At 39.3% G+C, this 16,313-nt stretch overlaps 1 protein-coding gene across 43 annotated transcripts in view; it reads right to left on the reverse strand.

Annotated features, from left to right (window-relative positions):
• The window catches only part of LOC127361802 (von Willebrand factor A domain-containing protein 5A), a 68,663-nt gene that overhangs the window by 17,987 nt on the left and 34,363 nt on the right, over window positions 1-16,313 (reverse strand). For 8 of the 43 annotated variants that reach the window (XM_051396728.1, XM_051396730.1, XM_051396727.1 and 5 more), the window contains 6 exons: window positions 15,805-16,025; window positions 15,005-15,067; window positions 13,406-13,441; window positions 13,137-13,172; window positions 12,867-12,902; window positions 12,421-12,483 (listed from right to left, as the gene is read on the reverse strand). In XM_051396728.1, the coding sequence (XP_051252688.1) occupies window positions 12,421-12,483; window positions 12,867-12,902; window positions 13,137-13,172; window positions 13,406-13,441; window positions 15,005-15,067; window positions 15,805-16,025 (455 nt within the window). Of the gene's footprint in view, window positions 1-821; window positions 846-1,796; window positions 1,902-2,270; window positions 2,492-2,930; window positions 3,035-3,185; window positions 3,345-3,477; window positions 3,593-3,689; window positions 3,770-4,033; window positions 4,179-4,288; window positions 4,378-4,465; window positions 4,618-4,753; window positions 4,869-4,972; window positions 5,149-5,773; window positions 5,997-6,085; window positions 6,289-6,895; window positions 6,944-9,708; window positions 9,841-10,288; window positions 10,609-10,718; window positions 10,843-11,254; window positions 11,830-12,420; window positions 12,484-12,533; window positions 12,557-12,866; window positions 12,903-13,136; window positions 13,173-13,405; window positions 13,442-15,004; window positions 15,068-15,804; window positions 16,026-16,313 lie in introns of those variants that run through there. The other 35 variants (XM_051396760.1, XM_051396746.1, XM_051396744.1 and 32 more) reach the window with 20 other exon arrangements.

Consider the following 16,313-nt stretch of genomic DNA (forward strand, 5'->3'; position numbering starts at 1 on the left):
CACAGAGGCAACAATAGTAAATACAATGAACTTAATTGTAATACACAGAAAGAAACATGATTTCATGTTATCTTTAAGTATATAATAATAACATAATAAATCCACGTCAACAAACCATAACTTTTCACTTTACACCATCAGTGCATTATGGCTGGATGCACTGAAGTACAATGTAATATCTACCCCGACATGCTGTAAATAATAGACGTGGGTAGGCATGGGAAGATATGATTTCATGTCCTGATCATCCCTGCCAAAATAATTGCAAGTTACTTTATTATCCCAATAATCAACAAAATGTAGTTAAAACTCTTAAAATGTCACTAAAACATTGTTGAATACATTTAGTTAAGAAACAAGAACTTTTATTGGATCACCATCAGGCATCTCCTCTACCTGTCGTCTTTAGTTTGGAATACATAGTGTTTTAGGATTTCGAAATGACTGGAAAGATGCAGGTTCAAAATAAATCAGGAAGTCATATATGACTATGTTGGCAAGCTACACAGCTTTCTCAAATCAAGCCATGTGAAGATATTAACGATTATTCTGATTCAGAATTATTCCAAAAATGAAAATTCACCACAATAAACTTATATGTATGTTTTCTTATTTCGATGTTCGATAATATCGTATATCTTCACATCCATAAACATGGCAGCTGTGGCATGTGTGACTTCTTGATTCACAATCTTCTCTACAACTGGATAAAGATACACTCTGTGACTGTAGAGGCTGGTAATGAGCAGCAGTTTTGGTCTGCAGAGACTTCTGTGGTTCTACAGAGACACTCGTCTTTACTCTGCTGAAGAATGTCCCACCTGATTGTTGTCTCCTCTTACGACCTGTTGAGAGAAGAGAAAACACAGCCTGATTAAGCTTATGCATCTGTGCTACAGAACTCCTTTATCCACAAGCTACAATTATCATCATTAAAAATAAACACAGAGCCACGTTGGGCATTTTGGTGAGAATCTTTGGTTAAAAAATGGCTCAAAACGATTAGTCAGTAATCAAAATAGTAACAATCAATATAATAGTTGACAACAAATGAAGTAATTGATCATTGCAGCTCAAGAATAAATCCACTGGCCGTGTTCATACTAAAGTAAGATATCACCCTATGCAATGGTGATGAGACACTTTTGTGAAGAAATTGATCATTTATGGCAAATGGTTATGCTTTTATTTAATGAGACACATTCTAATGATCTGTTGAATGTTAGAGACACACACACACAACCTTCCTCATTTGCTGCTAAATGCAGCTGCATATGTTCTCTATGCCAACGTTAAAGCAGACCAGATTCAAACAAACTCCTACTGTACATACAGTATATTTCACATTACATCCATTTTGTGTATTTATATAAATGTGCAGTGTGTTTCCCACTCCCATTCAGTTTTTTACTGACTATCCAAGTTGAACATAGCAGGACAACCTGGTATCCACATGCTTTCTTAACATTTGCATGGAAGAAAATTACAACTGGTTTTGAGCTGGATTGTGAGCTTATTGCAATAACTCAGAAGTCATTAAAAGAAAAGCTTTGGAGCATATATATTTATTTTTATTTTAAGTGCAACCGCAGACAAAGAAATGTCACATAATACTCAACCTTCCTCATTTGCTGCTCACTGCAGCTGCATATGTTTGCTATGCCAGCGACTACGAAAGCCAAAACAAGTCCTACTGTACATACAGTATTTCACATTAATGCTGAAAATGTGCTGTTTTATTTTGTATCTATATAAATACACAGATGTTTTCCACTACCACTTAGCTTTTTACTTACCACTGACAGTAGAAGAAGTAGCACCGGACAGCATCCCATACGTCGGCATACAATAGAACGTTGGCCTACAATAGGCCATCGGCATAGACCAGGCCATCTTCAGACCTTTGAGATTTTAAAAAGGGACTTTGAGGTCAAGACATTATATGAGAATTAGTAACCAAAAACCTATCAACTAAACTACCGGTGCCTGACTTTATTACAATTACTCACAACGAGCAGTTAGAATAATAATTGACTTTTTTTTTAAATATTCGAAATACCAAAAAAGTCAGAGTTTTACACAAACTCACAAACATTGGAACACGTGAACAGATGTGAACACTGTGAGTGAGGAAGACATGGTAGCTCTTATCTCCAAATCAAATGCAACTATATCATCATCGTGCTTCTCTACTCTATCATTCATGGTGAGCTATAATATTTCTTCAATAAGGGTGACCTTTCTCTTGTATTTTTATTGGAAACACTCACTGGATGTTGGAACATTTCTGCGCACCAGAGGTCCTTGAACCGCCTCGCCGTCCCCTTTGTTGACAGCAATGAAGGCAGTGAAGACGCTGCTCACTCCTGATTGGACGCTGACCTCCACCACCTTCTTCTTCACTCCTTCATCTTGCTCTCCTCTTCGCTCTTTCTCCTCCATCTCCAGGGAGCAAATCAGAGTCCGAGCAGCCAGCCTGTGGACTGTCAATCTGCAGACAGCAGAGAGACATGAACACATTTGTATGATAACCCTACTCATTATGGGTTTTCCATTCATCCATTTTCTGGACCAGTGTATCCTGTTCAGGATCATAGAGAGCTGGAGCCTGACCCTGAAAACATTATTGACACAATTTAGTTTAACTTTATTTAGAGCATTATTCTATTGTTTCTGTGCATCCAAGTATTAGTTTGCTCTTGTTGATAAAATCCTCATGCTGGAAGCAGATTGATGTAAAATCAGTCTAAACCACAAATGACATGGATTAAAGCAGAGTCTTAATGCCATGTATCAGTGCAGTTTGGTGTCACATGTCTCATCCCTTGCTACTGTTTGATTTGATTTTATCTAAATATTTAAATAAACTCAACATTTGTAAGGACAGGACTCAGTGCATAACAGTGCAGTCTGTCCACAACGTGTTTTACCCAGTGTCCTCTGCAGGTTTGAGACTGAAGTGGAGCTGGTTCTGAGAGGGATGACCTGCCAGGCTGTATTTCACCGTCACACAGCCCTCTGCTGCTTTTGAACTCTGAGAAAGAATTACAGCGTTAGAAACCATGTTTGATAATGTAATCACATACCTGATAAAAAAAGATATATAGGAAATATATTTCATGTAGCTGAATGTTGAAAAAATCAGACCATAGAGGTATTTCACTAAGAGATGGTGCTGCTCCTACCTCTCCAGTGAGTTGGGCATAAATCAGTGACCTTTGACCCTGGAAAAGTGCTGTGATTGGTGGAGAGAGGACAGTAACAGAGACTCCCTTTGGCAAATCCCACGTGACTGAGATGTCCACCACAGCTGGTTGCAGAGCAAATCGCAGCGACTGCATCACCTGATGAGTAAGAACAGTTTACAGAAACAGGTTTTACTAACTCATCCATCTGGAACTATTTCACTTTCAGACTGAATACAAATATTTAATTGCATTTTTCTATTTTAAATATTTTCCATATTAACTGTCTTACTTTGGGTTGCATCCTGTCAGTCCCTGTGATGAACTGAGCGTGACCTCCTCCTTCCTTGGCCAACCCGTTGATGAGAGCAGAGCTGGCCCCTTCCCCAATCCCAAAAGAGAAACACCTACAATACAGTAGTTTTGTTATCAACACACACATCACTACAGCATGAGACATATTCTGGGAATTGTGTGGGTTTGTTTGTGTTTTTGTGGTTTCACCTGTGGGAACCTGAGTTCTTCTTCACCAGACTGATAACTTCTTTGGTGTTCCCCACCTCTCCGTCAGTAAAGACAAACAGCTAGAGGAGAGTTTACATGTCACTCTACAGTAGATTACATAACATCACACACATGAACATGTAGCATGTGTTCAAAGTCATCCATATAAGTTTTGGAGAGCTGTGTTAGATTGCTGTTTCAGTAACACAAGAGTAAAGAACAAGATGAACCTGAAACCAACAAACAAACCTGTTAGTTCAGGAAGAAGTTCTGCATTGATGACTGAATGGTATGATATTGTTACTGGCAAGAGATATTTGAACTGTTTAACGTGTATGTATTACTTGTCTAGGCTGATTGGGAATGCAGGGCTGGCTGTAAATGTGTTCAAGAGGATTCAGGATCTCTGTTCCACCCAGATCAGCACCCATCTCTTCAACTGTCTTCAGAGCCTCCTCCATGGTCTTCTGGCTGTACTCCACACTCTTACTGTGATCAGAAACACACACTGTACATGAACACATCACCAATTCACTCAATCATGTACAAGTATTAATTAGTCCATTTGTTGGACTGAGTGTCACAAGGGAGTGACTTACGGGAAGATGTGTTGATAGCTGGACCCAAAGCTGTAGATGTTGAAATAGCAGCCCATTGGTAAGCTCTTCAACAGCAGCAGCAGAGTATTCTTAAGGGAAGAGAGAAAAGATAGTGAAGGCCACTGTGTGAGAGGGACACCATGAATGATTTAGTAACAAATAACACATAATAAATACCCTGGCACTGCCAATGCGATTTTCTTGCCCCATACTTCCAGATCGATCCAATAAGAACACAAACTCTCCACATGAGGCGACTGAAGACATCACAGCCTGGGGGAACTCAGGGTACAGGCTCATCATCACTACTGGATCACCCATCAGAGTGCCTGAAACACAGAGGAGAGACAGAAACATGACCACTAATCTGACTTTTGCCATTTATTACAACATAATGTAACTCATCAGTTGGAGTACAACAAAGGCTTTATTTGGAAAGGAACAACTCCACTAATTTGCACTCACCAGGCTTGGCAGAGGCCTGTCCTGCCTCCACCACAGCAGTGGGCTGGTGGGCATCTTTGTAATAGATCAGCAGTTCAACATCTCTGTCAAACTTGTGTCCTGCAGCCAACTTGACCTGCAGGTCACAAAACACACTCATAAATATCAATAAAGTGATATATCTTGTTGTCAGTATTGAGGAACAATCACACACAGCAGACACATTAGCACTCTACCTACCGTGGCCTGGGTTTGCTCTGGGTTGAGGTACTGGAGAGGGTCCAGGGAACAGTTGGACTCTACTTTAGAGACTGGACGAGGAGAGGACACTCGGGCAGAGAAAGACAGACTGTAGGGCACCAGAGAGGCTGGAACAGAGGTCACCTGGACACTGGCACCTTCACTACCTCCACTTCCTGCGAACAAGTTAGAAATGCCAATCAAAAACAATTAAATCACATCTAAGCAGCAGTGAGACAGTAGAAGGAATAAAATGTCTACATTAAATAATGGTTAGCAGTAAAACTAGGTCAAAACGTAACGTATTGGAAACATTTGACTTGCTGGTGGTGCTTAAGGAAAAGTCAGTGGATCACCAAAAATATCATTTAGGTTTCATCTTCTGGGCACCATGGATATCTGTACCAGTTCATGAATGGCAATCCATCTTTAATTGTTCAAACATTTCACGAAAAGCCAAAATTGTCAATGTGTTGGTGCGCGAGTGTCTGTTCTATTGGCCATCAGTCAACCAGTTGTTGAGATGTTTCAGTCTCAGACAATAACATCAAGTATTCAGCCCTTTATCTCCATTTCAAACAAAACCTAATGGATGTTTGTATGAAAACACTGAAAGTCAATATGAACACACTGTTTCCAGCTCAGCCCTCCTTCAAATTACTGAAATTAATAGAAAGACATAAAATGTGTGTTACATTGTTTAGAAACCAGCTCTTGCAGAGCAAGTGCTCTGCAGTCACAATGTGACTGTTGGAATAAAACTCTTTACATGGACAGGAACTTGAAGGGCTGTTTCCGTACCCTGAGGTTGGTAGCGAGGGTTGAGCACAGCAGGCAGACAAAACCTCAGCCCGTCATCAGCCTGCACAGCCAGCTCAGTGACGTACTCCAGCCTGATGGAGGCGCTCTCTCCTGGAGGCAGACTGCCCACACTCAGAGAGAATATATCTGGACTCTGCTCACTCTCCTCCAATAGGAAGGCCTGCTGACCGGAGCTCAAAGCATCATCATACTCCTCACGAGCCTGGAGTACAGATGACAGAGTAACTTTCACTGTGTTTACTGTGTTTTTAAGCTCCGTTGTAGTGAGTAAGTCTTTACTGTCCAGCTCACCTCCTGTTTCTCCTTCACCTCAGCTACAATCTGTGTCTGTCCAATCGTAGCACTGAAATGACAGACAGCAGCATCTCCAGGCAGAGGGAAGACAAACACAGCCTCTAGTGGTTTGTCCTCCTTGTTCTCATAGTTCAGAGTGGAGACCACTGTAGCCACGTGGTCCCTGACCTCCAGCTCCACCTCCACGCTCTTCAGAGGAACTGACACAGAAACAGAAAGAAACAAGATGAACACTGTGTGTGTTCTGTGGGTAAAGACATTTTTCTAATGCTCCAGGATATTGCTTAAGGTTTCTTCTGTACTGAACTATTGCATTTGAGCCACACTAGAGGTGGACCTGTTAACCAAGCTGATGGTTAAACAGAATCAGAATCAGAAATACTTTAATAATCCCAGGGGGAAATTATTTTTGTTACAAACTTCAGATATACAAACAACATATATTATACAAGTAACATATATTAAGAACAAAATATAAAAATATATACATATATATAAAAGATCGAATGTACAGGTTAATAATGTGCAAAAAGTGCAAAGAATGATTGTCCGTGTTTGAGTCAGGTTACAGAAGGGGGGGGGTCTGACTCTCTTAGGAAGGCGTTATAGAGTTTAATGACCACAGGTAGGAATGATTTCCTGTGGCGATCTGTGGTGCATCTGGGTGAGAGGAGTCTTATACTTCTCTACAGTGTCCACAGGGACCCCCTGGATGGATAAACATGCCTCTCTGTCTACTAGTGTGATACAATGTGTGCCTAATGGCCATTACAGCTGATACAAGCCTTTACATTAACAACTCTGTACCTGGTTCCTTCTGTGCAGTTAGTAGACCACAGCAGTTCATCTTTGTACCTGTACAACAATTAACAACATTTGAGGACTTTGTGTTGTAATGATGAATGATAATGACAGTTATTGTGGATGTTCTTCAGCAAAAACAACAATAACAACAATATAAATCAGAGGTCAAACTAAACAAATACTAACAATAATAGGCCCAATAAGACACATATTACTATTTATGTTACTATTATTATATTATTACAGTTATTCTATTACATTGCATCTCTCTCCACATATCTGCTGCATCTACTGTATCAATCAATCAATCAATACATACACTAATCAATATGACTCTGCTCCTGATTCAGTGTTGCTTTGTTTGATTCAAGTATTTTAATATTCACCATTATTCCACTCTTTATTTGTTTCTACATTCAGCTGTCTGCTTGATGGCTAAAGAGGAGACTAAAAACAGAGTCTGAAGATATCTCACTCTGACGGGAAATTACTGATCAGAATAGAAACAAGCCAACTGGCCTTCTTCTTTGTCATATTTTTATAATAAAATCTGAATATGTAAAATGGATGTAAATTCGGTTTTGGTCATTGGATTTGCCTTTCAGAAACGGGTATTAAAAAACAGAAAACGAGTGGTTATTTGATTTTCGTTTTAAAATAAAAAAAAATTAAAATTGAAATACAAGGCGTTTTTCTTTTTCATGGTCAAAAAGGGATGAACGAAATTAAAAAAATTATTCGATTTTCATTTTCTATTTAATATAACAAAAAATAAAATCACTAGAAAACAGAAACAGAAAAAAGGCCTGTTAATTCATATTCTGAGACCGGATGTTGTCATTAACAGGACGGTGCTGTGTAGAAGAAACAGTAGACTAGTAGACTGCGGTCAATCCAGCCGTGAGTCCGATCTCCGTGGTCAAATCAGCCGCACTTAAATTTAGAGTGTACAAGTATTCTCAGCATTATGGTAAATGCGGAGAAACAGCGTATTTACTGCCGGTTTTCAAAATAAAGGTATTTAGAACAGTAAGCTATAATTCGAACCTACATTTAAAATAAAATATGTTACATTAAAGTGTTTCATGCGCCCCTGATGAATAAAAAACACTTTATATCAAGTATCTTTACTGCACCAGTGTGGAGAAATGCCAAAATAAAAGCCTCATATTTATGCCTCCAGAGATTGCATATTTGACCGTATTTGAGGTACTGTAAAAACATATTGCTCAGTGTTTCCTGGCTACTGACTTTTACACATGTGAGACTACAAGCAGACTTAATATCAAACATTTTTATTGTACCAATTTGGAGAAATTCAACAATAAAAGTCCATATTTGTACCTCCAAGTGGCATATTTTCATATATTTGAGCTACTGTAAAAACACTTTGCTCAAGAATTCCTGGCTATGGATGGTATATATTACTTCTACACATCTAAGACTACAAGTATACTTAATATCAAGCATTTCTACTGCACCAATGTGGAGAAATTTAAGAATAAAAGGTGGTTCCCCTGTATGTGGAACCAACTGCAACAGCTGTCACGCTGAGTCTGTAAAAGGGAAAAATAATATATGAGGAAGAGACAGTAGGTACAATGGTGTTTTGAAGTTAAAACTAATTATTTTTCCCTTTTACAGATTCAGTGTGACAGCTGTTGCAGGTGCTTCCACATACAGTGCCTACAAATGGACACAGCAGAGCTGCAAAATAAGAAGAATGTGGACTGGAATTGCATTTTGTGTAAAGTAAACAAGTTAGAATTGTGTAGGATTTTGTGTTTAGTGTTTAATCTTTATATTATAATTTTTTTATAAAATGTTATTAAACATTTGTGTGAAATTTTGTCATGATTACTGCATCATTATTGAAGTATAATGAAAATGCTTCACCCATAGCCAGGTATTATTGAGCAAAGTGTTTTTACAGTAACTCAAATATATGAAAATATGCCACTTGGAGGTACAAATATGGACTTTTATTGTTGAATTTCTCCAAATTGGTACAATAAAAATGCTTGATATTAAGTATGCTTGTAGTCTCATATGTGTAAAAGTCAAATATACCATCAGTAGCCAGGAAACACTGAGCAATATGTTTCTACAGTACCTTAAATATGGTCAAATATGCAATCTCTGGAGGCATAAATATGAGGCTTTTATTTTGGCATTTCTCCACACTGGTGCAGTAAAGATACTTGATATAAAGTGTTTTTTATTCATCATGGGCGCATGAAACACTTTAATGTAACATATTTTATTTTAAATGTAGGTTCGAATTATAGCTTACCGTTCTAAATACCTTTCTTTTGAAAACCGGAAGTAAATACGCTGTTTCTCCGCATTTACCATAATGCTGAGAATACTTGTACACTCTAAATTTAAGTGCGGCTGATTTGACCACGGATTGGATTGACCGCAGTCTACTGCTCTACTGTTTCTTCTACACAGCACCGTCCTGTAAATGACCACATCCGGTCTCAGAATATGAAAAAACAGGCCTTTTTTCTGTTTCTGTTTTCTAGTGATTTTATTTTGTTATATGAAATAGAAAATGAAAATCGAATAATTTTTTTAATTTCGCTCATCCCTTTTTGACCATGAAAAAGAAAAACGCCTTGTATTTCAATTTTAATTTTTGTATTTTAAAACGAAAATCAAATAAGCACTCGTTTTCTGTTTTTTAATACCCGTTTCTGAAAGGAAAATCCAATGACCAAAACATACACGGACCATACACAGACTGATATGTATCTCATATCAGTGCTTCTGCTCAGATTCTTTCAATAAACACACAGCAGAAGAAAGCTTACCTTTGAGGACTGATGTGTCACTTTTACTGCAGCTGTTGTAAATGTGGAGAGAAAACTAACAGGTCTGTGTCGGAGGAAGAGCTGATCGTGATTTACGTTTCAAATCAAAAGTGAAAGTAACTGCTACAGGGTACGCTCGATTTGGTTACAAAGAGCGCCAGGCGGGTGGAGTTTGAACCTCAAAGCTTTATGTTAGGAAAACTAATGTTGATTCCAAAATTCCTCCGAAGTGCTGCGAGACCTCAATATAGTGTTTGGTGAAAGATGACACTGGAAAGCACAGTTTCATAAAGAGCTGCTTCCTCTGATCAAATGGAGCATTTATAATGTGTCCTACAGCCCACACTAAAATGCATGACAGTCTTGTTGCCAGCAATTCACTCTATTCAGACACACGCACACACACACACACACACACACACACACACACACACACTACAATACAATTTCCCTGCCAAGATAATTAGTGTATTTTATGTATTTATATCATATTGAGTATTTTTATATATTCAAAGTTGGCTGCATTACATTCAGTCAGGCAGCATAAACACATTATTACTTACATACTTAAGCATACAAGTTGTGTATTTTCAGCAACATAACACATTTTATTTGCACAAATATTTTATAGATGCAGACCATTCATATTGTGGCACTGTGTAGTTAGGTAGCTCACTCCCATATTATTCATATGGTGTTACAGTGTAATAGCTGATTGTATTGAGAAGAGGTTAAGACACAATGATTCAATGTGGATAAGATAAAGGTTGCAGCGTGGACTAAATCTGCTTCTGAAGGAGAAGCCACTTCAATGAAAACCTCAGAGCCCCAGGACGTCTTTCTTCACGTTACAACCCAACAAAACATTTCCAGCTTCCACACACTCCGTCACACAAGATGCTGAAAAAACATAAAACACAAACCAAGTCATCATCAGAGCAGTCTGAATGTGGACAAACAGCACACACTGTTAAAAACAACAGATCAGCACTTATTATTGTGGTTGTTACCATTCTGAGCACGGAGCCATGACACAGCCTTCATAGCCAGAAGCTGCCACTCATCCTGAGCATCCACCTTGAAACCATGAAGCCAGATCAGAGCCAGAATGGTGGCCCACACCTCCTGGTTCACCTAATTCACCAAAGTAAAGAAAAAAAAAAAGAGATGGCACAAAATGATAAAGCTGCTCGATGGTTTTGAACAGTTTGAACAGTCTTACTTCCAAACAACACAATAACACTAACATATATATCACAATAACACTGCTTTTGTGAAATAGCCCTCAGGTAGCTACTATATAAAACCAGACATTGGTGCCAGCTCCGAGGGTGCTTAAGTGCTCGAGTACCACCAGTACTCTGGGCCCAGATTTCCAGACTTTTTTTCATGCAGTGATGTATCTTTTGTCTGACTAATCCCCATGTTCATTTGATTTGGTTTTGTTTTATGCGGTGTTGATTTAGTTCCATGTGTTTTAGTACTTCATTTGTTTTAAACTTAGACTTATTTTTCTCTTGTGTTATTGACTTTGACAATAACCCACCGATGAAGGTTTCCTTTTTTCCACCTTCTTCCTGGTCTTTCCCAGTGCAGCAGCCAGAGCTGGATCTAGCACCCAGCAGCCAGACGCCTTCTGGAGGGAGACCAACTGCAGCAGAGGGTCTCTGGGTGTTTGTTTGGGCTCAGTGCCTGCCATCAAAAACATGTATGTTAGGTTAATTCTCCAGTCACTGCCCTGACCAAGGCACTGGCTTAGATCTGGAGTTGGTCCCCAGGCGCGAATGTTAAAATGTAAAAGGCATGACTCAGTGAAGTCTGTGATACTGACATCAGTATGGTGGGACAGCTGTCAAGGTGCAGAGAAAGCAGTTTAGTTAAAAGAGGGCAAACTATAAGCAGTGCAGATCTGCTCTGACAAGATGGAAATAATAAGGGTCTACTTACAATCTTCATTACAACTGGACAACAAATCCTGTGGCTCTGGAGGCATCTGATGTGGGTTCTTCAGGGCACCTAGCTTCTTCCTCAGATTAGAGAATAATCCTGCCGTACTCCCACCTGATTTAAGTTTGCTCTTACAAGCTGGCTCCGCTGCTGCTCTGCTGGTGGAGAGAGCTGCTGCAGCAAACAGTGTTAGCAAGAGTGGAATCATCAGAGTAACAGTGATAAGTTTATAATGTCCATGCTGTACAGCCATATGAATATGAGTGGACATTACTAGCCACATAGCTGTGAGACAATCATTGTGGAGCATATTTCCAATGGCTGATTCCAAGCAACCAACACAAGCTTGACTTCAGTGCTCTGCCTGAACTATCACTGTGCTTCATTCACAAACACACTTTTTTAAACAAGATTTTAAACTCAATCATAATGTGCTTTTATTTAATGGGACACATTCTAATGATCTGTTGAATGTTAGATATACACACACATACACACACACACACACACACACACACACACACACACACACACACAGATAAACACATAACAGCTCAACCTTCCTCATTTGCTGCTCAATACATCTGCATATGTTCTCTATGCCAACGTTAAAGCAGACCAGATCCAAAACAACACCTACTGTACATACAGTATATTTCACATTAAAGTTGCAAATATATTGCTTTGGTTTGTTTACATCCATTTAGTTTTTATTTATATAAATACACAGATGTGTGTTCCACTCCCATTCAGCTCTTCACTTACTTTGTATACTGCGTGAAGCACCACAGGGCTCTGGATCACACTGCAGTGCACTATAGCAATCCTCTTTGAGATTTAAAGGAAAGAGTATGAAGTCAGTACACTACATACAAATGAGTAAACAAACAAAATTACCAACCTGTGGTTGTGTGCCTCCACCAACCAGTCGCGTTGCAGTTTAGATTAATGTTTGTTAAGACTCATAAATTGCTAAATGGAAGTTATCACTATATTGATGATACATACATATGATCCCAGTGAATTCTGTTTCAAACAGATTCAATAAATAAATCAACAATTTCTTTCAGTCTTGACTATGCAGAGAATAAATGAGCTGATAAAGGCACTGGATGGAATGTTATTACAGTTCATCCTGAGGGAGACATTAATGTGCAAACCCTCCAATAGTTGTCAGCAGGTGTATCTTCACTAACCACTTTGTTACTTACCATCCAAGCTCAATGAACGAAGTGAAGAGTTCCTCACTGAAAGAGAAAAGCAGAACATTACACAGAGACAACAAGAGTAAATACAATTATTATTATTATTATTGAATCTGACATCAGTCTTGACTATGCAGAGATGATCTGATAAAGGCACTGGATGGAAAGTTGAAAAACCACCAGTGTTATTACAGTTCATCCTGAGGGAGACATTAATGTGCAATCCCTCCAATAGTTGTCAGCAGGTGTATCTTCACTAACCACTTTGTTACTTACTATCCAATCTCGATGAATAATCACAATACTTCAACACTGAAAGAGAAAAGCAGAACATAACACAGAGACAACAAGAGTAAATACAATTATTATTATTATTATTGAATCTGACATCAGTCTTGACTATGCAGAGATGATCTGATAAAGGCACTGGATGGAAAGTTGAAAAACCACCAGTGTTATTACAGTTCATCCTGAGGGAGACATTAATGTGCAATCCCTCCAATAGTTGTCAGCAGGTGTATCTTCACTAACCACTTTTTACTTACTCTCCAATTTCGATGAATAATCACAATAGTTTGACACTGAAAGAGAAAAGCAGAACATTACACAGAGGCAACAAGAGTAAATACAATGAACTTAATTGTAATACACAGAAAGAAACATGATTTCATGTTATCTTTAAGAATATAATAATAACATAATAAATCCACGTCAACAAACAATAACTTTTCACTTTACACCATCAGTGCATTATGGCTGGATGCACTGAAGTACAATGTAATATCTACCCCGACATGCTGGAAGTTTGGAATACATAGTGTTTTAGGATTTCGAAATGACTGGAAAGATGCAGGTTCCCCCTTGTGGTAATTCAAAATAAATCAGGAAGTCATATATGAGCTACACAGCTTTTGCAAGTCAAGCCATGTGAAGATATTAACGATTATTCTGATTCAGAAAATTCCCCACAATAAACATATGTTTGTTTTTTAATTTCGATGTGCGATATTATCGTTTATCTTCACATCCATAAACATGGCAGCTGTGTGCATGTGTCTACTTCTTGATTCACAATCTTCTCTACAACTGAATAAAGATACACTCCGTGACTGTAGAGGCTGGTAATGAGCAGCAGTATTGGTCTGCAGAGACTTCTGTGGTTCTACAGAGACACTCGTCTTTACTGTCATGGCCGTGCTCCTCTCCTGCTCCCTTTGCTCCTCCTCCTTCACTGTGTGTGTCTGAGGGTGCGGTCTTCAATCACCTCACCTGTGCTCTGCCTCACCTGCTCCCTATCACCTCGTTAGTCTCAGCCCTCAAGTACCCTGGTGTCCTTTGCTTGGTGCCAGATTGTTTGTTCAGCAGACTTGGTGGTACGCTCTTGGCTCTTGGCTCTTGGCTCTTGGCTAGCTGGCTCCTTAGTGTTCTCCCTGTTCCTGCCCTCCTGTCTGATCCCTGTATCTCCAGAGCTCCAGGGATTCCACCTCTTCAGTGTGTTTAGAGATCCTATCTCTCCGGAGTCTCAGGGATCCAACCTCTTCAGAGTTCCAGGGATCCTTCCCGTGTAGTCCAGTTCCCAGGACCAGCTCTCCAGTACCCCCAGTGAGTTTCCCCCAGTAGCAAACAGTGTTAGCAAGAGTGGAATCATCAGAGTAACAGTGATAAGTTTATAATGTCCATTCTGTACAGCCACATGAATATGAGTGGACATTACTAGCCACATAGCTGTGAGACAATCATTGTGGAGCATATTTCCAATGGCTGATTCCAAGCAACCAACACAAGCTTGACCTCAGTGCTCTGCCTGAACTATCACTGTGCTTCATTCACAAACACACTTTTTTAAACAAGATTTTAAACTCAATCATAATGTGCTTTTATTTAATGAAACACATTCTAATGATCTGTTGAATGTTATACACACACACACACACACACACACACACGTGTAAACACAGAACAGCTCAACCTTCCTCATTTGCTGCTCAGTGCAGCTGCATATGTTCACTATGCCAGCGACTACGAAAGCCAAAACAAGTTACTGTACATACAGTATTTCACATTAATGCTGAAAATGTGCTGTTTTATTTTGTATCTATATAAATACACAGATGTGGTCCACTCCCATCTAGCTTTTTACTTACCATTGAGCGAACGACGAGCACCCAAGGTCGCCATAAACGATGGTGTAGAACAGCCCATCAGCCCTTTGAGATTTTAAAAAAGGACTTTGAGGTCAAGACATTATATGAGAATTAGTAACCAAAAGACCTATCAACTAAACTACTGCTACTACCAAAAGTCTCCAAGTTTTACACACAAACTCACAAACATAGGAACATGTGAACCAGAGAAGAGGACTAACAGTGATAAAATAATTTACTTTGACTTGCTATTCATGACTTAAGACTTGACTTAGACTTGCATGAAATGACTCAACAAGGCTGTCTTTATTAATATGTGAATTATCAAAAATATATTTTGTTTTGCAATCGGATGTTTCCTGTTGCATGTGGGCGAACCTGGCAATCTGTAATCTAACCAAGTGACGCACCCATCAGTGACTGCAGCGGTTGTAGAGTTTGAAGATGGAACTTGGTTTCAGAGACTTTTCTAATGAAAACAAAAAAAGAATAGCCGTGTGCAAGGTCTGCAGTGCCAACATTTCGGACACCTCCAGCACCACCTCGAATTTCATTCGGCATTTCAGGCTACACAATGAAAAGTAAGTAATGTTGCTAGCTATAGCAGTCTTTTTAACCTGACGTTAGCTAACGTGAACAGATGTGAACACTGTGAGTGAGGAAGACATGGTAGCTCTTATCTCCAAATCAAAGGCAACTATATCATCATCGTGCTTCTCTACTCTATCATTCATGGTGAGCTATAGTGTCTCTTCAATAAGGGTGACCTTTCTCTTGTATTCTTTATTGGAAACACTCACTGGGTGTTGGAACATTTCTGCGCACCAGAGGTCCTTGAACCGCCTCGCCGTCCCCTTTGTTGACAGCAATGAAGGCAGTGAAGACGCTGCTCACTCCAGATTGGACGCTGACCTCCACTACCTTCTTCTTCACTCCTTTATCTTGCTCTCCTCTTCGCTCTCTCTCCTCCATCTCCAGGGAGCGAATCAGAGTCCGAGCAGCCAGCCTGTGGACTGTCAATCTGCAGACAGGAGAGAGACATAAACAAATTTGTACACTTATTTACCAATTTATGATAACCCTACTCATTATGGGTTTTCCATTCATCCATTTTCTGGATCAGTGTATCCTGTTCAGGATCATAGAGAGCTGGAGCCTGACCCTGAACACATTATTGACACAATTTAGTTTAACTTTATTTAGAGCATTATTCTATTGTTTCTGTGCATCCAAGCATTAGTTTGCTCTTGTTGATAAAATCCTCATGCTGGAAGCAGATTGATGTAAACATCAGTCTAAACCACAAATG

The sequence above is a fragment of the Dicentrarchus labrax genome, unplaced genomic scaffold, assembly GCF_905237075.1.
Source record: "Dicentrarchus labrax unplaced genomic scaffold, dlabrax2021, whole genome shotgun sequence".
NCBI classification, from domain to species: domain Eukaryota; kingdom Metazoa; phylum Chordata; class Actinopteri; family Moronidae; genus Dicentrarchus; species Dicentrarchus labrax.